Source organism: Apteryx mantelli, chromosome 2 (genome assembly GCF_036417845.1).
Source record: "Apteryx mantelli isolate bAptMan1 chromosome 2, bAptMan1.hap1, whole genome shotgun sequence".
Classification (NCBI taxonomy): Eukaryota; Metazoa; Chordata; class Aves; order Apterygiformes; family Apterygidae; genus Apteryx; species Apteryx mantelli.
In genome coordinates, this window is record NC_089979.1 from 61,194,140 (window position 1) to 61,219,438 (window position 25,299).

At 36.7% G+C, this 25,299-nt stretch overlaps 1 protein-coding gene across 1 annotated transcript; it reads left to right on the forward strand.

Moving 5' to 3' along the window:
- Positions 1-1,532: 1,532 nt before the first annotated feature.
- Positions 1,533-19,374, forward strand: CCDC102B (coiled-coil domain containing 102B; the record flags this gene model as incomplete). Its single annotated transcript, XM_067292360.1, has 4 exons — positions 1,533-2,033; positions 4,164-4,384; positions 9,401-9,509; positions 19,295-19,374. Coding segments are annotated over 4 exons (855 nt in total), but the record flags the coding sequence as incomplete, so codon positions are not given.
- Between the last annotated feature and the right edge of the window lie 5,925 nt (positions 19,375-25,299).

Here is a 25,299-nt window from a genome sequence, read left to right on the forward strand (position 1 = left end):
TCAAGGTGGGGAATACTTCTGTGTTTTGGATTATTTTTATTCAAATGAAAGTTCTGGAAGTAGGTCAGGCAACTAGAAAAAGCCTCAACCTTGATCAAGCTTTGGCAGCAGCTGTGCTGCATCTGTGTAGTGTTGTTGTGGGGGCTGGTGGTGTGCTACACCAGACAGCAATAATGAAAGGAGTAAGAGGCCACATCTGTCCTTTTCCTTCTATCATATCTATACCTGACTCTAACAGTTCACCAGAAGCCTGTAATGAATAGCAAATAAATGGCCAGGAAAGCACTGAAAAGTCAAAAACAGCTGGGCAAAATATTTGCTGTATCTGGTGGAGAGTCAGTTACTGCAAAAACTTCTATTCAGCTATCAGTAAATAAAATAGGACTGTATCATAATGCCAAAACTACTCTTTAGCGTTTTATTTATTTTATTGGCCTTCTACATTTCAAACACAGGTGTTAACACTAATCACCATAACATATAAACATATTATTTTAAAAGCTGGATATTGGTGTATTGGAGCAATTCCGTTTACTTTAAACAACTTAGTCTTCTGCTGGTATAGCAAGATTTGTAGTTTTTTCTAAGATGCCAAAGGAAAAAAGTAAGAAAGCATAAGTGGTTAGTCTGTGCAGCCTGTCCACATGTCCATTTTCTCAGTATTGGGGTGGGAAAGCAATTTATGAGTTGCTTTTTCTCCTCTGGGCAAATGAGTGGCACTGGATAAATAATAAAAAAGAATGCAACAAGATTTACTAGCAGAGCCAGATCATTGTGATGTAAACACTACAGTATAGCAGGATACTGCTAGCCTTTTGAGAATAACTTGGGAATACAATTCCTGGACTGTTTCTGGAATGCAGACAGCTAAATAAAGTCCCCTATAAAAATGCTTGATTTTTTTCTTGTGAAATGCGTGCAAAATCCAAAGGCCAGTTGTTGTTATTTTTCTTGCTTATTATAGGTAAATTATAAGGTATGTTTTACCTAGCATCGAGCTCCATAATTTTGGAAATAAGGCAAGGGAATCTGTGACTGAGGTTCTAAATAAATACTTTTCTCATACTAGACTTTTAAGATATATATTAATTCAATTCAGACTTGCCTTGAAGAAAGGTCTTGCCTAATTTTTCTAGACTCAAAAAACTTTGAGAGTACTTTGTATATTTAATGACATTTCCTTTGGTAATAATTCCTAGTCAGTAAATAAGTATGTCTGTTTATGCTTATGTATTACATAAAATAGATCTTAATAGCTGTTTCTTGTTGATGAAGCATATTTCCAAAACACCTAACGGTAGTATTAATAATACTATACCATTATTATAACAGTATAATAAACCACTGTTTGAGTTATTTCTATAACATAGTTTAACTGAGGAAACTAAATTAATTGTCTTTGTCTTTTTTAGGAGTGAAATTAGATTAAGAATCGAAAGATGAATCTCGGCTCTGCTCAGAAACTAACTGAAGAGACACAGGTTTTTAGGACCCAACCGAGACAGCCTTATAAATTAGCTGAAGGTAGCCAATCAGCTAGCAATCTGTGTAATTCAAATCTCCCATCTCAAAGTTTCTACCCATATTCATCTCATTATCCATGTGTGCATATAAATAACAGCAGCAACTGGGAAATTTATGAAGCAATAAGAATTCGGGAACTGGAAGAAGTCAAAGCTAGAGCGGCCCAGATGGAGAAGACCATGCGCTGGTGGTCAGATTGTACTGCTAACTGGAGGGAGAAATGGAGCAAAGTTAGAGCAGAAAGAAATAAAGCCCGAGAGGAAGCAAGACAATTGAGAATCAAATTAGAAATTGTTGTGAAAGAGCTGAGTACGCTGAAAAAGATAAATCAAGATTTAGTGAGTGAGAAAGAGAATTTAAAAAACATCATTTCTTGGAAAAAAGAATCCAATTGTTCAGAAATGCTGTATATAAAGAAAGACCTAAATCAGTTAATATCTCTAGAACAAGAACCTGTGAAAGATATGAGCAAAACCAACGAGATTCCAGTGACAGAAGACACAAAGAAGGTAAAGAATGAGGACTTTTCTAGTTCATGGAGAAGCAGGAGATTATAGATGTGTATCTAAAATGGAATTTTTCTAGGATTTTGACCAAAATACTATGTAATCCAGTCCATAGCAAAAAACAAAACAAAACAAAACAAAAAAAACCACTTTTCCCCCTAATGCTTCTAATATAGAAAAAATGGAAAACAATTCATACGCTTCAACTGTGGCTAAACATTTAAGTAACAGATGCAGGCTGTTATCTCCAGTGACTTACAGTATTATTCTGATTGTTATCCTTCATGTTTTAACGTAACAGACTATCACTGTAATCTGAATTCTCCACATTTTGTATACTTTTATATCTCCAGAAAAGCAACATAGGTTCTGGAGGTCTAAAAAAAAATGCAGTTTCTGAAATGAGAGAAGTGAGGCTAATTCTTCTGCAAAGTAGCAAGATTTTTTTTTGGCAAGGAGAGCAATTAAGTTGTTTTACTAAAGTAAATAATCAAGTATGGACATGGTTTAATACAGTTCTTAGCTCTACACAAAACACAATTATCTTCATCAAAATGGAAATATTTGCTCTTGTTTTACCACTTTAAATTGTGTACCTTGGCATGTATTGTATAACCATCATAAATAACATCATCTAGAAACTATTTTGTTATTTGACTGGCAGAAAGCAGTCACTAGAAATTCAGAAAATTATCTGTTTGACTTCAGTTGAATGAGAACCATCAAGACCTTAGGTCTGAATATATTACGTTCAGAATTTTCACTGACTCCGTAATGCACATAAATTACACTATATTCCTGTGAATTCTGGGAAAAAAATAGTACCAGCATTTAAGAGTAAATTTGGCAAAAAATATCTTTGGCAAAATATTGTAAATAAAAATATCTTTCTTTCTTACACTATGTGCGAAATAAAAAGAAAAGCACCATATCAACCATTATTTTTAGAAGTATTTTCTTTAAAAATATATGAATGAAAAACAGTCTTTTTTTCATTGGATTTTACTATTTTTGGCATAAATTTGAGGAATTGTTCTAAAAACTCAGAAGAGTGGTATGAAAGTATGTTGGTAATGCACTAAAATGTGATTAGTTTTTAAACTGATTACTCAGCAGCGATAAAACTTAACTATATTTCTGAAGGTGATTATTGTTTATAGGAGATGTTCAGTCTTCCTAATAATGAGGATGTATTTTATTTTAAAAGATTTTTTCTATTTTTTAATGTTTTCTTCTGTTTTTGTATGAAAAACATTTGTATCCTCAAAACAGACATTTCTGTTGCTTTTAGTTTCTAAATGAGAACTCAGGTTGGTATGTGAAGCAGATAACTTTGATCCTTATACAAAACTTGTTTAAGTCCATTGATGACATGATTTAGATTAGACGCTGAGAGTTTTTGGAGGGTTTTTTTAGAGTTTTTATCTAGAGCTTTCTCAATCTGTATGTATAAATTGCACTCTTGGTTTTGTTTATTTTATGGGTCTATCTAGCCAAACAATGACTCTGTTTGTTTAGCAAAGATGCCTTAGGATATAGGCCTTGCTACAGCACAGGGTGTGAGGGATGTCAGTATAAGTCTCTTAAAAGACTGAAACTTGGTAAATGAGTTTCTTTTCAAGACCCCAGAGAAGCTGTGTTTTGGCTTCACACTAGCCCAAGTGAGAAGCACCCTTTCGGGATTGTGATGTCTCACAGAATCACAGAATCACAGAATGGTTGAGGTTGGAAGGGACCTCAGTAGATCATCTAGTCCAAAACCCCTGCTCAAGCTAGAGCACTTAGAGCACGTTGCACAGGATCGTGTCCAGGCGGGTTTTGAATATCTCCAGGGAAGAAGACTCCACAACCTCTCTGGGCAACCTGTTCCAGTGCTCTGTCTCTCTCAAAAAGAGAAAGTGATCACTCCAAATTAAATGGCTTTTTTGCAGTCAGTAGCATTACAGAGAGCATTTTATCTGCATCCTATGCAAGTACAAAAGATTACTTAGTACCTTTTTTTTTTCTCTCTCTCTCTCCCCCTGCATGACTTAAATGTCAGGAAGAGCCATGGTAAGCCTTGAAGAAGTTATGTATAGACTTTTCCCCTTCATTTATGTTTTTTTCAGATGTTATGTTTTTCTTTTTTCTCAGGATGCGGAGGTAGTCAAAGAAACTTTAAGAAGCAAACAAAATAAAAAAAATATTCCAAAGCCTCCTGATTCTTTTCCCAAAGGAGTTTCCAGGATTTACTTGGAGGAACCTAAAGAAAGACTGGACAATATAGTTAAGACATCGGAAAATGATTTAATACATGTTTCTGTCTTGCATTTGCATTTGGCTGAGTTGCAGAAAATCTTACAGAAGGAAAGAGAGTAAGTGCAAATACATCCTCCCTGGAGAAATCACTATTAAAGAATTTTAAGGCATTTTCTAAAATAGATGTGTGAAATGTTTTGCATTTACAGCTCATATGTTCTCCTAGATATTTTTAACCTTATTATTTGCCATTAACAAGGCTTTAAGTAATTTATAGGGAAAATTCAGCATAAGGAAGGTTTCACAATGTGTGAAATATGTGTGTATGTGTGTTTTTTGTTTTCCTTGATATGTTTTGTTATTTACTAAATAAGCACTCCATATGGAACGTTAAGAATATACAATTAATTAACAGATGATATCTGATAGCAATTTGATATTAGTGCAATGGTATCTGATCTCTGGTATACTCAGTTATTGGAGTGACTTGTGCATAATATTATATTTCACAGACGCTTGAGAAGCCTGTGCTGGTAAAGAGTATAGCTGCAGAATGTTGAAGGGCATTTTTGAAAGAAAAGTGCATGAATGCAGCTGCAAAATGTTAACAATATTAACCTATTAACTTGTAGTAAGGCTTATATCAAAAGTAGATAACTTAAAACTGGAATAACACACATATTATACAATATTAATCAAATTTAACACATAAAAGTAGTAAATGTATATTTTGTGACCTAAAAGAAGTCATATGTTGATTACATGCTATATGCTAGGATGTCAGTCTCTGTATGGGTAGAAATTCCTTGATCTTTACTATAGATGACCAGTACAGAGCAAGACTGAATCACACCAGAAAGACTTTGCAAGGAAAAAGGCATTATGTGGTGTACAAAGTAGTAAGACACTTCAGGCACTGTGTGGCTGCGACTTCAGAATCAGAGGTAGTACCAGAAAATATTTCTTCTACTGCAAATACATACAACAGTTTTGCTTCAGAAAGTCTGTAATGGTAGGCTATGATTAAGCATTTTTTTCCTATCAGTTTTTTTCACAATTGTCCTATAGATAGTGAAAGTCTGAAGCAAAAAACAAAACCAAAAACTTTAAATTCTTAGCTAGTATTTACTGTATTGCGTTATATAGATTAGATAGCTATAGAAAATATACAATAACTCTGTATTTGAATTATATTGTAGTGGATGACCAAAATATGTTCTAACCTACTAAAAAATTAGCTTTTTGTAGAAGCAAAAATTCCAGAATGCTTAAATTTTCAAGCTTGTCATAGTATTTCATGCGAGTTAGAGATTGGTGCCTCACATACCCATTCTCCTCTGTTCGGAATCTTTAAGGTACTTATCCTTAGATACAGACTGACTGTTCTCCATCATGGTGTATGATAATAACTTTACTGAAATGTATAAAAACTGGGGCATTTCTACAATATGCAACATATGGCAGTGCCAACATCAGGCAGTAAATCCACCCAGAGCAGTGATTTTCACATAAAAGCAGGCTTTGGTGTAACAACTCCCTCTTTAAGTCACTTCATTTGGGCAATATTTTCTGTGCACAAAGAGAAAATATTCTGTAAGCAGAATATGCACAACTTAAAGAGTATGAAGCAATTCTTTTTGGTAGTACACACAATAGATAGCTAGGAAAAATGTTAGTAGGATAAGCATTAACACAGTCACCTTTGCCCTGAGACACCCTATGAGTCTTTGCTGGCCAGGCCAATGTCATCAGCCAGCTCTGAAAGAGTTGGTCTCCATTGCTCACAGATGGGAATGGGCTGAGCCCTGATTCTGCTGAGTTGCCATCTTCTAATTCCCAGTTTTTCTCTTAGGGTTTTATATTTGTTCATGTCAGTATTTTTGCTCCTGAATCCTTGAGCCGCTAATAACCACTATCACAACAATCTCACCTATGTTTGCATTTTTACTTTTCTTATCTTGCATGACTCCTGCCTAAGTACTTTCTCACAGCTTCTTTCTCACAACTTAGCAATTTTCTCAGTAAACTTGAGCCAAGGACACACAGCTGTGCTGCATCAAAAGCAAGCTTGGATTACAGACAGCTTGAACCCCTAGGCCGAAGGTTACCTTGGCAGTCAGTATGATCCTGCTCATTCAGTGCAGGACCTGTCCCCAGAGGTTATTGGTTTGCATGCGGTACTCCAGAGCTGTGGTTACAATCTTTCCAGACTCAAGCTAGCTCATGCAGAGCCACGATTCAGATGTGCCCCTAGTAACTTAACTAGTCTCTCCATAACACATTATGCTTCCTCACTGTGACAGGATCTATGCTTTTTACATTCTGTTTTGAGTTATCTTCAGTAATACCAAAACATCTTAAGCCAGGGATCAGAATTCTCAACACACAAAAGAGAGGAGCCTTAGGAAAAAAAAAAAATCATAGTCTATGTTTTGACTTTTTAAGAACTTCTTGACTGGGCTCACAATGTAAAATCACACACAAAAATGCTCTACTAGATACAGATGTCTTAAGTACACATTTGAGCTTCATTGGCATGACTGGGAATTAAAGATCTTGTGAGTTACTTGGTGCTTTGTAAGAATCATTTTCTGAAAATAGCTACCTTTAATCACCTTTTGGATCACTGTTCTCATTTAAATGTCCTATAGTTTCAAGATTTTAATTTGCTCCACTTTGAACTTACGAGCCTTTCTTCTTTGGTCCAAAACCAAAAGCCCATCAGCCTCAGTCATAGTTGATGATACCCAGCAGAGATTGCTTAGGCTGAATGGGTAGATTTAACTAGCTAACAGGGAGTTAAAATAGATGGTCAAAAGACCTATTAAAAATGCTCTGATCTTGATCCTTTGCTTACATATTAGTAAGCTGCTTCACTGAAGTCTGCTATATTCCTTTTCCCATTCTTTGTTTGTTTTATTTTTTTATTTATTTTTTTTTTTTTATTTACACAGTAGACTATGCAGTCAGGATGACTTCTTGCATTTAGTAGCATTGGAGGGACTTGTTTTCATTTAAGATGTGTACATTCTACTGTAACACAAAATAAAAGTAGTATCTTCTAACTAAGAACCACACACTGGACAATCCACTTTTCCTTTTTAGATTAGACCAGGTCTTAAGACTGTGTTCAGTACAGCTACTTCAGTAAACTATTTTTTAAAGTATTATCTTTCAGGCTTTCACCTTCCATTCTATTAAATGTCTTTCTTATTAATTCTTCTAGTTTCCCAATAAAGTCATGAAGCCTTTCCCCCAAGAACTCTCATTATTTTTAGAAGAAAAACTGTTCAGTTGTAATGTATATCTTAGGTTCTTTACATATGACAGAAGTCATCTTGCTCCACTTTGCTTTGTCAGTGATGGTGTTCTTTTTATTACTGTAACATTATGGGAACCATAGGTGTTTATTGAGATAGACGGTGCTATGTGCTATATAAATGCAGAAAAATAAAACTCCTATTTCAAGAGCATTCGGTTTAATTGTAAAAGAAGAGATAACAACAAGATATTTTGCTCAAGTGGATTGCTTCATTAGTGTAGATAATGTTGCTGCCAGGAACTGATCCAGATCACTCAGTGGTAACTCTCTGCACAAGCCTGCCTTATGCTGCATAGTCATGCCCCAGAGACAAGTTGCATGAATACCCTTTGATTTAATTCCTTAAAGTTAACAATATTGCTGTGGATTTTAAAACAAATATCCTCAGAATGTAGTTTTAGTCAACCTGGCAATAATACCCTTTGTCAAAAGGCTGACAGATTCTATTAGCCTAACACCTGTGGCATAGAATAGTTTACTGCCAGTGTTAGACTTCTGTTTTCAACTATTTTGATATTTTTATCTTTTCTAGTATACTATCCCTTCATCCCTCCAGTTTCATATAATTTATATAATGTAAAATTTTAATCTCCCAGCATAATCGTGTTTTTGTAGTTTTACTGGTTTTAAGATTTTAGATTTCTTTCAGGGTCCTGATTTATATGCTTTATTCCTATATTGATGTTTATAGTCAATAGAATATTCAGGGTTTTTACACTGTGATCTGATTTCATACAAGCATTAGATCTATTATTTAAAAAATTTTATTTGTAATTAAAAATTACTTTTTCTTTCATTTATAATTATGGTTATAATTCTGTTTTGTTACTTGATTGCAAAATGATGCCTACATATTACACAAATGTGAAATGAAATTATGACAGTAGGGGTATAAATTATGAGAAGTTCATTCTTATCTTTGGAGCTTGGCTAATAGTGTCTGCTGTGAACACAGAAATGAGTTTTTAATTGGTTTCAAAGAAAAGAAAATACATTGTGCTTCCTTTACTTTGTATTTCTTTCATTCTTTCCTGAATGGCTGAAAATATTTTCATCGTTTTAAGAGAGGCAAAAGTCACAGTCCAAGTTCATTGTTTCAGTAATACAGTTCCTCTCCCTAAGGAATCATCATTCATTCTTCATGAATTCTGTATCCTAAAAACATTCCTGAATGTAGTAGTGGATTTTCTGTTCCTGTGACATTCCAGAGGCAAGTACTTGAAGTTGTCACTTTAATGAGGATGTAGTACCTCTGAGCTTAATAGTCCACTTTTCTAGAACATTTCTAGCACTTTCTTTGAGGAACAATTTTTTTTTTTTTTTAAATGGCAAGAGCATATACACACATTTAAAATTTTTCTCACATCTAAAGTAGATCTTATTTGATTTCTGTTTAGTACTGTCTTTATACTGTATAAAGTTCCTCATATGTGTATGATCAGAATAACCCTTTGCATGTGCCCAGATAAAAGTGATACAATGCTTTTTGTCTGAGGATCTTTGCTATTCCCACCATGTATTAGGCTACCTAAATTAATAACTGATTGAAGACCACTTTCAAATTTCCTTCATTTTAGCCTATTCTATATTACTGGATTTCTTTGTTCTCTTCAGTTTTATTTTTGGTAAATGTCTTGGGATAATTATATCATGTATGCTTTTAATCAAAAAAAAATATACAGGTGATAAAGGCAGCAAAACAGAATTGAAGCTATGAAAAGGAAATTCAACATCATTTATCTGTCATCATCTGCAAGAAGATGCTGATTGTTAAAATGCATACAAATGATTGTTAAAATATTTTTTTCAGAATGAATGTATTTCTGGAAAAAGAGGTGGAAAAGATGGAAAATGATTTATCTCTTTGGAAATGGAAATATGAAGAACTAAAACAATCCAAGCTGGAAAGTCTGAAACAGGTATGTTGGCAATACATCATTAACACGTGAAATTCGTCTGTGTAACTAAATAAAATCTTATCTAGGGTTCATGAAAATGATAAAGCTACTATTTACCCAAGTTTGTTTTGGGTAATGAAAACTAAGTTTGTTTGAAAATGGTATTTTCTATAGGATCATAGGATAATTCAAGTTGGAAGGTATCTCGAGAGGTCTCTAGTCCAATCTCCTGCTCAAAGCAGGGTCAGCTTCGAGGTCAGATCTGGTTGTTCAGGGCTTTTACCCAGTCAGGTCTTGAAAACCTCCAAGGATGGAAACTGCACAGCCTCTCTGAGCAACCTTTTCTACTCTTGACTCTTCTGATGGTGAAAAAGTTTTTCCATATATCCAGTCAGAACCTCTCTTGTTCCAACCTATGCCTGTTGTCTGTCATCCTACCAGCTTGCACCATTGTGAAGAGCCTGGCTTTGTCTCCTCAGTAACCTCCTTGTTACCTTCTGCTGGAGGGCTGCTGTTAGGTGCCCCCAAAGCTGTCTCAGGCTGAACAAGCCCCTCAGCCCCTCAGCCTCTCCTCACAGGGCAAGTGCTCTAGCCCCGACCGTCTTGGTGGCCTTCTGATGAACTTGCTCCAGTTTGTCCATGTCTTTCCTATGCTGGGGGCCCAAAACTGAATGCTGTATTCTAGATGTGGTCTAACAAGTGCTGAGGAGAGGGGAATAATCCCTTCCGTCAGTCTATTGGCTCTGTTCCTATGAATACAGTCTGAGATGCTGTTGGCAGTGTTTGTTGCGTGCTGGCTCACACTCAGCTCGCTGCCTCCCAGGACCCCAGGGCCTTTCCAGCAGAGCTGCTCCTCAGCCTGTCAGTTCCCAGCCTCTGTTGTTGCAAGGGACTCTTCCTTCTCAGATGCTGGACTTTGTCATTGCTGAATTTCACAAGGTTCCTGTCAGCCCCTTCTTCAAGCCTGTCTAGGTATCCCTCTGGATGCCAGCTGGATGCCTCAAGTGCATTGACTGTTCCCCCAGTTTGGTGTCATCTTAAAACCTGAGAGTGCACTTGGTCCCCTTCTCCAGGTCAGTGATAAAGATGTTAAAAAGGACAGACCCCTGTAGTACTCCACTAGGTATTGGTCCCTAGTACAGTCTACCAGACTCCACATAAGAGTATTACCCACTAACCATAACCCTCTGATCTCAGTTATCTATTTTTTTTACCCATCTAGTTTTTCACACATTCAGACTGTAATGTCCTAACTTGGATACAAGAGTATTGTAAGAGAAAGGCTTGCTAAAATCATGAAAAATTATGTTCACTGCTCTCCTCTCATCTCAAATCCTGGCATTTTAATACAGGCATGATTTATTGTTGGTAAATTCACGCAGTCTCTTTTCTAATTACCTTCTCCTTCATGTACCCAGAAGTGTGTTGTGGCAGGCCTTGCTCCATGATTTTCCCACGAACCAACATGAGGCTGACCGACCTGTGGTTCCCTGAATCATCTTTTTGTCATTTTTTATAGATGGTCACAACATTTGCCTTTCTCCAGCTGTCAGGGACCTCCCATGTTCTCTCTTCAAAGATGATAGACAGTGGCCTTGCAAGGACCGATCTCTCAGGACGCATAGATGCACCTGTTGGGGGCCCAGGGACTTGCACAGGTCAAGATCTCCCAGTAATCCCTGACACGACACTCATCCACTGTTGCTCTTTCTCTTCCCCAAACCTTTTGCTGGGACGCCCGGCTGGGGGGGACAGGCAGCACCGGCTACCTGTGCCCACGGTCCCTGAAACACCACTGGGCAACAGGCTTTCCCTGCTCAGCTGTTTACCGCCAGGGTGCTGGGGGGAGCTCCCCCTGCTGCCCCTGCCCTCCCCGGCGAGGTCTCCGCTCGCAGGCGCGGGGCGGCAGCCGCTGCCCGCCGCCTCCTGCCGGAGGGGGGCCGCCAGGGGCGGGGAGCTGAGCCCGGGGGCGGCAGCGGCGCCCTAAGGCAGGCAAGGCACGGGGCCCCCCGAGGCTGGGCAGGGAGGCAGTGGCCTTGCTGGCGGGCGGCGTGCTGCATTGAGGCGCTGTGCAGAGCGGTGGGAGGAGGTGAGCAGACCGCCCAGCAGGCAAAGAAAGATTGGCAGGATCTTCACAGAGGCCGTAGGGAAATGAGAGCCTGGAAACACAGCAGGAGGGGCAGCCAGAGACTGCGGTCAGTTAAGGGGGTAAATGGAGTGACCCACGGTGGGGAAGGCTGAAAATATTGTGACCTCCAGCAATAGGAGGGGAGCTCTTTCTCCTTGTGCGGATCTGCAACTGCAGAATAGGAGCAGTGGCCTGGTAGCAGAGTAGGAGGAGAAAGCTGTATCTGGAAGGCATCAGAGCTGGCTTGAACCTGAACCGTGCGTTAACACTGGGAGAAAGTGGTGAGTGACAGTAGTAGGAGTCTCCCTTCTGTGGAGACAGAAATCTCCATGTTCCCTGTTTGCTTTCTAGAGAGGCTTATTGCTTGCTGGGGGCCTGGGTCCAGGATGTTGCAGAGGGATTGCTGACTTGGGCTGCTGTCCCCTGCTGCTCGTCCGCATGGGCTCCAGCGATACTGCTGGGGAAACCTGGGACATATTGAGAGTGACGGCACAGCTCTGAGGTGAGGGTTGAGGTCGTGGGGGCCCAGGTGCTGTTTCTTCAGTCCAACAAGCTGGCCAGTCTGGTGTGGAGACCTTTAAACTAGGGATGGTGGGCCTGGGAGATGACAGTAAAGTGAACAAGTGGCGGTCAGGGCGCCTCAGGGTGATGGGAACAAGAGAGACTTCAGGAATGATAAAACAAGGCAAAGGGACACCCATCTCAAGAGCTGGTTCACAAATGCACACATCTTGGGAAACAAGCAGGAGTAACTAAAGCTCTGTGTGTTCAGAAAAGTACAATATTGTTGGAATAACTGAGATATGGTGGCCCAACTTGAACAACTGGAGTGCTGCAAAGGACCATGCAAGCTCTGGAGGAAAGACAGGCCAGGAAGGGTGGGTGAGGAGATGGAGGTTTCCCTCGGGTCTGCGGAAGTCTGTGGGATGGGCGACAGTCTGATTAAGAGCTTGTGGCTCAGGGTCAGAGGAAAGGCCAGTAAGAGTGACATTGTGGTGGGCGTTTGTTACAGACTACCTGATAAGGAAGCAAATAAACTCTTTAAAAAGTCAAGGAAGTCTCTGAATTGTAAAGTCTGAGGCTCATGGGGACTGCAGCCTCCCTGACAACTGCTGAAAAGGCAACATGGCATATAGTCAAAGGGATTTCTGGAGGCTGTCAGGAATAATTTCTTGCTGTAGGTATTTGACAGTCCAGGCAGTGATGATGCATAGCAGGATCTTCTGTTGACTGATATGTAGGAACTTACTGGAGATGTGATGATCAATAACATCCTTGTCAGTAGTGACTTTGAAATAGTGGAGTTCATGTCCTGAGGGAAGTGAGAAAAGCTGAAATGGAGTACAGACCCTGGACTTTAGGAAAGGAACTTCGGCTTAATCAGGAAACTAGTAGGTGGACTAGGCTGCTAGTCCATGGGAGGCAGCAAAGGAGCTCACCAAAGATGGCAGTTCTCCAAGGACAGCATCCTCCAAGTGCAAGAAGGGAAATACTCCTAATACTGGTGAAAACAAGCAGATGTGTTAGGATACAGACTTGGCTAAGCAGGGAACTCATGCTGTAGTTCTGACGCCAGAAAGCAATATACTATTTTAAAGAAGATCGGGGTACAAAGGAGGAATTTAGGAACGTTGCCTGGATGTGAAGGAATGGTGAAGGTGGTGTTCATTTCAATCAGAGTTCATGAGTGGAAGATAAAAAAATTATGTTGCATCTTTCGGGATTTAGCCTTCAGAAAAATATGTTGAGAACCTCTTGTTTCAACAAAACCTAAAATGTGTATTTATATATCTAAATGTAGACATGGAATAAAAAAAATCCTATAAATTTAACATCTCAGATTTGGAATAATCCAGGAAAATTAGTTAGCTTTCTTTTCCCATTTTGGAAAAGATGGTAAACAGTTTCTTAAATTCTGAGTTCCAGTTACAAGCTGGAAAAGCGTGTCAAAGTCAAAAGCTTCATGTCTGCCAATCGTCTCAAAGTTACTGGGGAATTGTTGCATGTATGAATCTACTAGGAGGATGCATATGTAAATGAAACTTCATTTTCATAGATGTTCTTTTGTTGCCATGGATGTTTGTTTATCTGTCATATTTGAGTTCCTTCAGATTTTTGTCCTTTATTTTCTGCTTGCTCATAAGTAGGATTTTAACCTGTCATAATTCTGCTCAATGGAGAAAGGCAAGATTTAGTTAATTATTTTGCCTTTAAGTTTTGTTTAAGAAGTGAAGTATCTGTATGTCGTTGCAAGCAGGAAGAGAACAGGAACAAGAAAAAAAGTGATGAGAAGAGGGTGGAGACTGATAGTTTCCAATTTTTATATGTGTGCATGCAGACACATACATATATGTTGTTGTTTTTTTCTTGGGAATGTTCAGAATGGAAATGATTAGTTTGCATCAAAACATTGATATCATTTAAAAAAAAATATGTGGTGCAATGAACATGTGTCTTTAATTGTTAACAGAAGGTGATATTTTGTGCATTCTGTATGTCTTCTGAGTTCTATAAGATGGTTGTATCTAGTTTTTAAGTTGTAGGAAAGCACTGCTTTTGCTGAATGTGATAATCTGAATGAAATTGCTTGTGTTTGTCTGGTTTTCTGCAAGTGAAAATTCTTCCTTTATTGCAATATGCAAACCTTGTGTGTAGGGGGGAGTGTCACAATATGTTTCTGTTGAGAAATGGGGTTGGAACTCCATACAGACTTCTTGATGGTGAAGCTTACCTTACTTGAGGATAACTTGAAAGGAAAATATGGAAAAAAGCAGACAGATACAGGCAACAAATTTTAAGTGATAGGCCAGAACTTTATGAATTTCATGCTGAAGCAGAGTGCTAGGCATTCATTGTCTGCCTGTGCATACCATTTGTTTTAACTGATTCCAGTGTGATCTGTAGGCTTTTCACCATAGAATCTATGCAGTCTTTGATAAAGATTCTTGCTGGCTTAACCAGTGGACACAGTTACACACTGGAAACTCTTCAAACTGAAGAAGGTGAGACTAGAGACTTGTGTGTGAAGTCTTGATTTCTTAAAGGTGTCAGGTGTCAGCTGGAAGAAGTGAATCACTTCTCTGCAAAAAATAAATGCACATTTTGCCTAACCAAATTTCAATTGCTGTTGGAAGTTGGCAACTAACTGATGGTTAGGACTAATGTTAGTGTCATGCTTTTCAGTTTTGTATTTTGGAAAGTCAAGCTGTCTTATTTTAAGACTAACTTATACTTTGAAAGAGGAATTTAAGGAAAAGAGGAGAAGGGGGGGAAATAACCAAACCCCATCCGATTTTTTTTTTCCTCCAGAAGGGAGCAACATGTTTAGCTTCATGTAGATGGCGTTGCATTTTGGCCTGATACAAAACAGCCTAACCAAAATGTTTTCAATTTCTTTCCATAGACACTAAAGCAGAAACTTGATTATTCACAAAGCTCTATCAGTTATGACTGTAAATATAAATTTCAGCAGTTTATTGTTCTTATGGATTTGGTTGTGACATTAATGCAGCTATTCATAGAGTAACTACATGTTGAACGTGCTGTTCTCACAAGTGTTGGCTACCTACCGATTCATTGTCCTGCTGTAGTTCACAGCTGTCAAGTTCAACCTTTGTGAAGAAACGTAAATGCCTTCCACTATCAATAACAATCTTGCTCACTATTTCTTGTGAGACTAGTCTAAGCATGGAATCTGGTTCATAGACACCATTGCAATATTAAACTATAAAGGGATTTGTAAAGCAAATGTATTCTAACAAATTAATCAGTACCTTTGGTTATAGACTTTCTGCAAAAACTAAAATCCCTTATTTCTTTTGGTAGATCACTTGAGAACTCCACTGAGAATGTAGGGTGAAAAATTGGTTTGCCAGTGTCAGTGCCACTGCAAATTTAATTGTTTTTAGTAATAGTTAGCTCTGCTAGTCTTAGAAGATTGAGAGATTTTGTGTAATGTTAAAAGATTCAGACTGCCAAGATTTGAGTATTAGTGCTCCAAGTAACTAATTACTTTCAGTTTTTAAGATGAGTAATTCCTCATCGTAAACTAAATAAAATGGAAAACCTTGATGTTCTTGATCAATCATCTTTTAAAAATAATTAAAAAAATCAGATTCATTCATTCTACATAAATTTGGAAATTGTAAATAAGTTTCCAGTTTATCGAGTTCACTACAAAAAGTAGTGAAGTGGCAATATGGTGTTTAAGTAGTTGTTGAAAACACAAATGTGTTTCTTATGCGTGACTGTAGCATTGAATTTGTCCTGTTCAGAGTCATAAACGAGGTTATTTAACAGTTACAACAGGAAGTTGCATTTAGCGTTGAAATCAATCTTTTCCTTTACTGTTATAAAATTTCTTCTCTCCCACTTAATAGCAAAGTAAGAAGTTAAGACTGACACTAAAAAGCTTATTATTCAATCTTGAACAATGGCACTGTTCCTTAATATGCAAGCAGTCAAATGTCCTGTGTTTTGCAACTTCACAGGATTTCGTTTGTTTCTCTAAGGTTAATCAGTCCTCATTTTTTCAGCTTTCTCTGTCCCTTCCTTAATTTCAAGTATTCCTTCATGAGAACAGTTTCAAACCAAATCCTAACTGGCTATTCTACTTAAACAGCTTACTTCCTCACTCCAGTTTGGGGCTTAATGTTATTCTGCTTGGCTGACTAGCTTGTTAAAATTGTTTGTCTTGGCTTGCTTTAAACATCTAGTGAATTGAGATTTTATATTCACCAAATGTTTTCCTGGGGAAAAAGAAGGAATAAAAGTGGAGCTTCCTTTCATTACATTTTTTTTTTTTCAGGAAAAGTGTACTACACTACCTGGAGTCAATCTCATAAATTATTGTGAACTTGTTACCTAACAGTGCTATCAGTTACAGAGAATCATTAGTTAGTTTGGGGGCTTTGGGAGAGACCCAATTATGAGCTTGTTACAGAATATTTGGTCCCTAAGATCACATCTTAAGCTAATATTTTTGTGTTTGCTTTTCCTATCTATTAAAAACTATTTTTATGTGTACTGTCTAGTTCAGAAGCTTCAGTCTGACTTCTAGAAGAGCTTGCAGCTCTTAGTGGGATACTGAATCATTCAGTATTTCCTTTGCCTTGCTTTTCCCACAGGTTACAATTAACCTCTTCACAATTGTAAAACATTTTCTTATCCTTAGAAAGGGGAAACAATTGCTCCATGTAAACATTATACCTGCATTGTTGTGTTTGCACCAGAACACACAGAAAGGCAAAGATCAAGTCTGTAAAACCGTTGAATAAATAAAGTGTGTTGCCATTAGTTATATTTGTTTCTAAAGTAAACTTTACGGGATGGACTAGGAACCTTTGCTATGTTTTCTGGAGAACATGAACATTTTGACATCGACAGTGTTGCTAGTTGAATGTCAATAATCATTCCTGGAAACGGGCCGTAAAGCTTTGTGAGATACAGCTTTTGTTGGGTTAGGTGTCTATTAACTAATTTTATACCCTGAAATTTTATTTTGCACAAAAAGTGTATCAGATTCTGATTCGTTAGGTCTTTGGACTTCTCTTAAAACAGAGCAAATATCAGGGCAACATGCCAGGAGCTCCTAAACACTGAAATATATGTGCAAGACTGTTAAAGTTTTATGTTTCTGAGTTCTTGTTTAATCTTATAACATGCACAGTAAAACATTCCTGTTTACACACAGTGCACGTATTTTTCAACCTTTAACAGCTGTCTTTATCATTTCTGAAGGACAGGCTTCTATGGTGGGTTAAAAGTCAGGTAAAGTGGAACATTTACAAAGCAATGCTACATTATACTGAAAACGGGGAAAAGCACGCCTATCCTGCTATTTGCCACTGGTGCGCGCTGTGGCCTTACAAATGCCTCTGCAGGCAGCGACCTCTGTGGTGTTTCAAATCATCCTGTGACAGCGGCAGTAGGGAAGGCACGCTCACTCCGGACTGCTTACCGGGCTGAAAATAAACGAGGGGAATTATTAGCCCAGTTTGAGGGCTATGAGGCAAAAATTACACAAAATGATGCTTAAAGTCTGTGGGACCATCAATACTGAAAGGAGTGTCCTTAGTTGATAGGGTACGCAGGGTGACCAGCATTCTGGACCTTCGGGCAGAGGCATCTGAGGAGCTGGCTGGAAACCCTGATCCACCTCTGCTCTTGTTCTGCACGGAGTGGAAGCTAAGTCAGCACTGCTGTTGGTTTTGCGCTAGTACCGGAGCCAAATAAATATCTTTAAACACCCTTTAAGAAAAGTGTTTTCAGTTCTCTCTTAGTATATAGGTAGATTTTACGCTATGGTTTATGGCTATGATATTATTTATTTATATACAACAGTTACTTGAGCACATTGATTTTTAACAGAACTGTAACAGTACCCTCCCTGTAGTTTACAAGGTGGAAGAAACTCCACTATATCAAGTAATGCTTCTGGACAAATCACATCTTCTGTATCTCAGTTTAGACATTTATATGGTGTTTACAGTGCAACAGCATTTTTGGAGACTCAGATTGTTGATCAGCTAGTTCTTGTTAAATTGAAATTCTGTGTATTTCTACCTTTCCAGAAATCTCTATTCTGAAATTACCTTATAGTATGAAGGTGCTGTAGTTGCCGTTTTCATTCACATAATGTATGCATGGAATAGAAATAGTGTTATTCTGATAATCATAAAGAAAATTTAGATAGCCTACTATGTGTGTTTATCTACTGTCTTCCAGAATCTGACCCCCTCCAAGCCATCCTCCTTTTCTCCTAATTCCTGCAGAAAACATAATCATTATTAGATATAAAACAATATCTTTAATGGCTATACTAGCTACTCTGGACTATTCTGTTTACTCTTAATTTAAGACGGACAGAAATATTGAATATCTGAATAACTATCATAGGAATAACTGCATATCACAGGCCTGAAAATAAGATTTTTGATCATTTTATAGACTATAAAATAAGTGGTAATCTGTTTGAGTGAGCTAAAGGAATCTTTATAAAGTCAGTAGATTTTATAAAGACAGCGGAATCCTGAAGATTGAATTTTTAGTCAGTTTTCTGAAAATGTTATCTGGATTAATTGTGAACTCAAATGACTTTATAGAGTGATAAACACAGTAATGTTAATTTCCCTGTGGTAAAATTTGGTTATTTTTAGAATAGATCTAGAATTTGGAATGTTCCTTCCTGAGGTCAATCCTTGATCTGTTGGAGAGGCCAGTGTGATTTTCAGACATTAGTGAAAGGGGATGATGCAGTTACCACACATCAGACTGCTGGCTTGATAAAAGTACTTAAAAATCACTTCAGAAATACGTTTCCTTCTCTTCTCTTCTTCTCCTGCCTAAATGAGGAAAAAAATGAAGTGCTTCTTATGCAAGATTTATACTTTCCAGTCCCGTTTCAAGAAATCTGACAGTTTTCTTAAACAGGTATCAGAAGTTCCACTTTAGCTTTGTCAGAAACTAATTCTTGAAATTATAACTTACTGTGAATATTCTTCCTGTCCGCCGTAAAGTATAATTTCTGATGGCACATGACGTCAATATTCCATACTCTTTGATTGCCTGTTTTCCTACAAATGTGATTCCAAAAGTGTTCTTCTGGTTCATTGACTTTTTTTCCCATATCATTTTCTAAAAAGAAATTTAAACTGTACTGAGTTGTACTTTCCAACAGGTCTTCATTATGCAAGGCCAGTGAATAGGTCCTTCTGCAGAATCTTGAAGAAGATCAGATTTCCTTTGGACAACTTGAGAGAACAATGCAGAGAATGTTAGTGGTCCCCCTCCCCCCCCCGTTATTATTATTATTTTTTTTTTTAGGTATTGTAAGATAATTACCATAAAGTCATTGTCTGAGGCATTTTCAGTGATTAAAACTTGTTGTGATTTACCTTTCCGGAATGTCTTATGTCTTGAGAGCAGATAGTGCCTCTGCCTTTCCTCTGTGTTATTTCTACATTTGAAAAAGATTTTCTACAGTTTGACAAAATTTGTCAACAAATTTTGAACAACTGGCTTTGTTGGCTTTTTATAGGCATAAAGGAGCAAATCTTCCATGCACACCTTACCCTTTGTACAGGCCTTTCCATGTGTGAAAGGTGGGAGTAAACTGCTACTAAGTTTGTCATTTGGGAACTTTATTATTATTTTCCACATTTGTAAATGACTACATGATTGGCAGTAAAAAAACAGACCAAGACCAAGATGCTTTCTATAGAAGTGGGTTCTGTTAAAACAGAATGATCAAAAGCTAAAAAGAACAGTCCTCAGTATGACACTGAAAACCTGCACTTATTTCTGTGAGGAAATGTATATAATTCATACATATACATATACAAATACTTACATATACATATATACAAGAAAGCATTCTACTCTACCAAGCTGCAGCTGCATCATTTGTTAAGATTTGTTTTGCCTGTTGGTCTGCCATCAATAGTAAATATAACTTAGTGAGGAAGTGTTTTAAAGAGAAGAGAGGGAACAATTATGATACTGTATATTTCAGCACTAAACTTGGTATTTTGAGAGAGATACATATGTATATGTAACTGAAGCAATGTTTGTCCTAAGGTTAGCTTTTTTAACAAGAATAATTTTGGATATCTTAGATCTCTTGAAAAGTCCAAAATAATGACTAAATTACTTCTTCACAGTGTACTGGTATTGTCAATTCTCAATACGATTCTGTATCAGAAATGAATTACTTGCAGTACAGAGAGTTTTGGTTTCCTTTTTTAAGTGATTTTTTTAATATGATTTATGAAATATGCTTATACATTCAGAATTTGCCTTTCAGGATTATATTTTAATATTCACTTAGTTTTTTGCTTCAGTAAATATTCCTGCCGGTAAGCTCACTTGTTATTCATTTACATAAAATCAGCTTGGGGGAAAATAAGCAAAGTTTTTGGTTTTGTTTTTGTTTTTTAAAGATAATGAATTCAATATAACAAATGGTAGAATGTACAAAATTAAATCTAGGATAAATATATAACATCTGACATGTTAAAGATATTGGATTAAAGATGGAAATATTTTGCACTTCATATTGCAGTTGCTTTTTGTCTGTCCTTATCCAGTTAAGGATTAGAATCTCTCTTTTATTTTTAAAAAACTCATTTTTTTTGTTTTGTTTTTAATCAGAAAAATAGTCTTAGATCTTTCTCTTTCTTAATTTTTGAAAATAAAATACTTTTACTTTTCTAGACATGACAGATGCTTGGTCTTTCTAATGTATAAAAAAAAAAAAGCTTTCTTTTCATGGAAAAATATAACCAGATTAATATCTCTCAGATTTTTTTCCATGAAAAATAATCCTTGCAAGCTCTTTTCAGAATATATAGTCTGATTCTTGGGCTCTTAATGATAACTCTCTCTGTTAATAAGATGTGTATAAGTGGTACTTTATTTACCCAGGGTCTAACACTTTTTTATGTGTTAACAGTTGCTATTGCAGACACAGCAGGACTGTCAGGATCGCTGTCTATGTTGAATCATAAGTCTATGCAAGTCATGAAGTCTTGTGAAAGCCACTGCTGTATAATAATCTAGAGTTTGGGGTTTACTGTATAGTAGATGGACTATATCAGCTTTTTGCCTACCTTTGAAAGGAAAATCTGGGAAGAACTGAAGCTCATTTTCCCAGTTTAGATAGTCTTGTCAGAATCTATGAAATAAAGATAGTTCTTAAACATTAAGTTTTAGAATTAGTGTCTCTTCAAGCCTCTCACCTAGCATATAGTTTCAATTTATACAGCTTTAAAGATGATAATTTTACTTCCCAACTTTCAGGAGTGTAAGAAAAAAGTCAGGATTAGTGTTTTCATTGTGGTTGCTGAATTGGAATTTTGTTTTCACTCAGCTAAAACATACATGAGAGAATTGTATCATTTCTGGAACAAAGCATGGGAGGTAGGAAGGGAAAAGAACTAGCCTAATGCTTCCCCCCCCCCTTTTTTTTCACTCTGCTTAATGCGTAATAGAAATTTGCCTCTTTGTCTTACATGCTTAAGGCGGAGAACTGCCTGGCTTTGAAATATGTGCCTTTGAGCTGTAGCATTATGTTTTCAGATTCTAATTAAGACAAAGGATTCAATCATAGGGAAAAATTAATGAATATTTTGTTTGGATACAGTCAAAGTCTTTCTTTGTTTACATCAGTGGAATACCACGTTTTTCTTTGAGCAAAAAACAACTCGAGCAATTTAAAATGTCCTGAAGACAATGAGAAATCTGTTGATGTCAGTGAACTTTGGATCAGTTTCTAATTTGAACTGAATGTCTGGTAACAGGTGATAAGAATTATGCCAGAAGAGTCCTCAGGGATCTTGTAACTTGATGATGCCAAGATAATGTATCATTATTGGAACATTCCAGGTAAAATGGAAGTGCCATGTATAATGAAAACTGTAAAACCATTTCTAAAGGCACCTGCCATCTGACCATTGATTTATAGAAATAAGATTATGTGTTTACTTACTTAGATCACTTACTTAGATTAAAGCTATATATTCTAGGTTCATGCTCTGAAAGGAAACCCATATGGTGGCAATGTCCTATGCCATATTCATCCTGAATCTAAGCACCAGGATTCTACAATTTCTTTGAACAAGGTCAGCTCCTGCATTTCTTGCCTCCTATTGATCTTACGGGTCAGAAGCAGAAGTAAACTTAACTATTAACATCATCCGTCCCTTTTAGCATAGGCTATTGTTTAGGGAGAAAGCTTACTGCAGCAGAACATGGCAACTTTAGCATTCTAGTCTATGGCATAAGTTATGGGATAAGTCTCCTGTTGTTTAAATAACTTCAGTGTAATACTCTCCTCCAGTATTCATCAAACAGCTTGGATGCAATCTTGATTTTCCTCAGAATTTAATACATGCCAGATGAGACTTGAAAGTTTTTATTAAATGTTTTGATATGGATTGTTTTGCCTATAGGAAATTAATGACTATAAGCTCTAGCTTGTCTTCACACTATCTAGCAATTAGTATTCTTGTAATGTAGTATTTATTTTTAGGCCTCTACAATTAGAGCAAACATATCCTGTTCCCAACATCACTTAATTATTAATCTGAAAAGTCAACAATCTTTATCATCTGTAAGATAAAAGTGATCTCACATCACTGACTTAAAATAAATTTGTAATGTGCTTTGACTGTTGCTGTCAGTTTTGATGTATTGTTGGTATGATTCATTAACAGTTATTTTGGAAACTGTACTGTAAATTGAAATAATTTTACATAGTTACAAGAATGTTATTAGATAGTCATGAGAAAAAAATACATGTTTAAGAACATAGGGCTAATTTCTGTTAAGTTGAACAATGTTCTGATCTGCAGCTTATCCTACCGATACAAACTGGAAACTCCTGAAACTGATGACAGTTTGAACTTACAGTGACAGTTTCCTGCCATGCTGACCAGTAGTGATTTATTATTTTCTTATGATCCCTAATTTTTCTATGCATTTGGCTCAAGTCAGCAATATAAGGAACTACAGTCAGCATGGACGGTCAGGTTAGGAATCAGTTGGAAAGAAAAGGGTGTTTTTTTCTATTACCTCTAATTGGCAAATAAAACTTAAAAAAAAAAATTACTTATTGCACTGGGGTTTTTTTAGATGATTTTCTCCTTGCCTATACTCATCTTCTTGTGACAAATCCCTGTGGTTTTGGAGTAAGGTTATTTTCTTTTTATTCTACAGCACTTATTAGAATGGCTCAGGGCTCCTTTGACTGCATGCATTAGTTTTTGAGCGTTACTAAATACATACCAACAGATAACTACTGGAAGCAAAGTGAGGCAGCCTCTCCAGTAGGCTGACCTTACAGTTAGGTTTGTATGCTGTTCACGAGTAAAAATCCAAAATTAAACAGGTAAATTTTCATTGTTTGGGAGTTAAGATTAAATTATGGTTTGACCATTTATTACACTTTTTTCATAGAATAAAAATTTATTTATGCTTTCAGTGCAGTCTATATATGTATTTCTACAGGCATATTAGCTGACAAATCTACATGTCCTTTATCTTGATGGTTTGCATTAGTCAGACTCAGCTTTCTAGGGTGTAGTAGTATGTTAAAAAAAAAAAAAAAAAACGACAGCACTAACAGCAGAAGTAGACCAACTTCAGATCATGAAACTGGGAGACCTCAGTCTGCCATTTCAACAAAGACATCCCTTGGATGACAAGGGAAATAAGCACAGTTTATTACAAGTTTTCAAGTGTCATTTAAAAAAAAAAACAGTTGCTCTCATCAGAGGCCTGTTACACACTCTTTTGAAATGTAAACCAGACTGTCTAATATTGAACCTATGTCACTATATGTCACTGAGGCAAATTAAGGCATGAAAGCTCATACTTTTCTTCAAATCTTTTGGTTAAGAATGCTCCAAAGCAGCTGCCCTTTGAGATTTAAAATTAAATTAGGAGAAATAATTGCTATAATCTCTATGCCTAAAACAAACTTTGCCATTTACTGAGGTTTTTTAACACAGTTTGTTTAATCTATTACCACTGCTATCCCTGCTGTGTTCTGTCATAATCCAATCAGCTATAAGAAAAGCATGGTAATGTTTGTAAAGCAAACAAAAGAAAAATCCCTTTTGGTGTGTCAAGAGTTCCGGTTTTCCTTTGCTCATCTGTGAAACATAAAAATTAAGGTGTGATTTTCAAGAAATTAATTTCAGGTACATTTCCTAGATTGGTTGATTGTTAATATGTCTATTTTTACTTGTTTATCTCCCTAAAAAGGACTCCACCTCTCCTTGCATAGTAGCGAAAGCAACTAGCCACTACTTAGCACATTATGAACTTCTGATTCCTCAAGTGAATGAAGGCTTGTCAAGTTTTGAATGTTTTGGTTGATACGAGTGCTTTATGAATTTCAGGGGGTACTTTCCAAAGAGCAGCTGAAATGCTGATTCTTTTTTTGACTGAAATTTAAAGATCACTTTAAATTCATCTAAACCCATATATAACATTTATTTAGATTATTCTTGGTTGGAACTAGTTGGAATTATTATGTTCAGCTTTAGGTAAAAAATTAAATGTAGTTTGAGAATTAAATTGTATTAATCTCATCTTAACTGTCACTTGCAGATAGAAATATATCAAATGGGTGTATTGTACATGGCATATTTATGTAAGGTTATTTCAAAATTTGAGATGATAAATTTTGAGTGAACTATATGCCACAGTAATGGTACTTAAAAGGTTTACATTGTAAATACATTAATTAAAAGCTTTGTCATGCCTAAACATCAGTGTTTTTGTAAATAACAAAAAATTTGATAATTTGAAGAACTTGCGTTAAAAAGGTTGTTATAAAAAGATGCCCCAGACACCCAAAAGATGGCTGTAGTTTAGATTCAGTTTGTATTTTTCTAATTAAGAGAAGCCCTTGAATCTGTGTGTGTGTCTTATTCAATAAATAACCTCCATGTCAAAGGATACTTTAAGGTACCTGTAAAATTAAAGTTATGAGTTATTTCACCAAATTCTGTTGTATTTTACATTTATGCAAATATGTAAGTGTTGTCTTGAGTGAGTATTCCCTTCTGTCTTGGTAATCAAGACTTCAAATTTCTGCTGTGAGGAACTACTCTGAGGATCAGTGTCTTCAGATTTGTATAAATGCACAAGATAAGGATGGAAAGTGTTTGACACTTG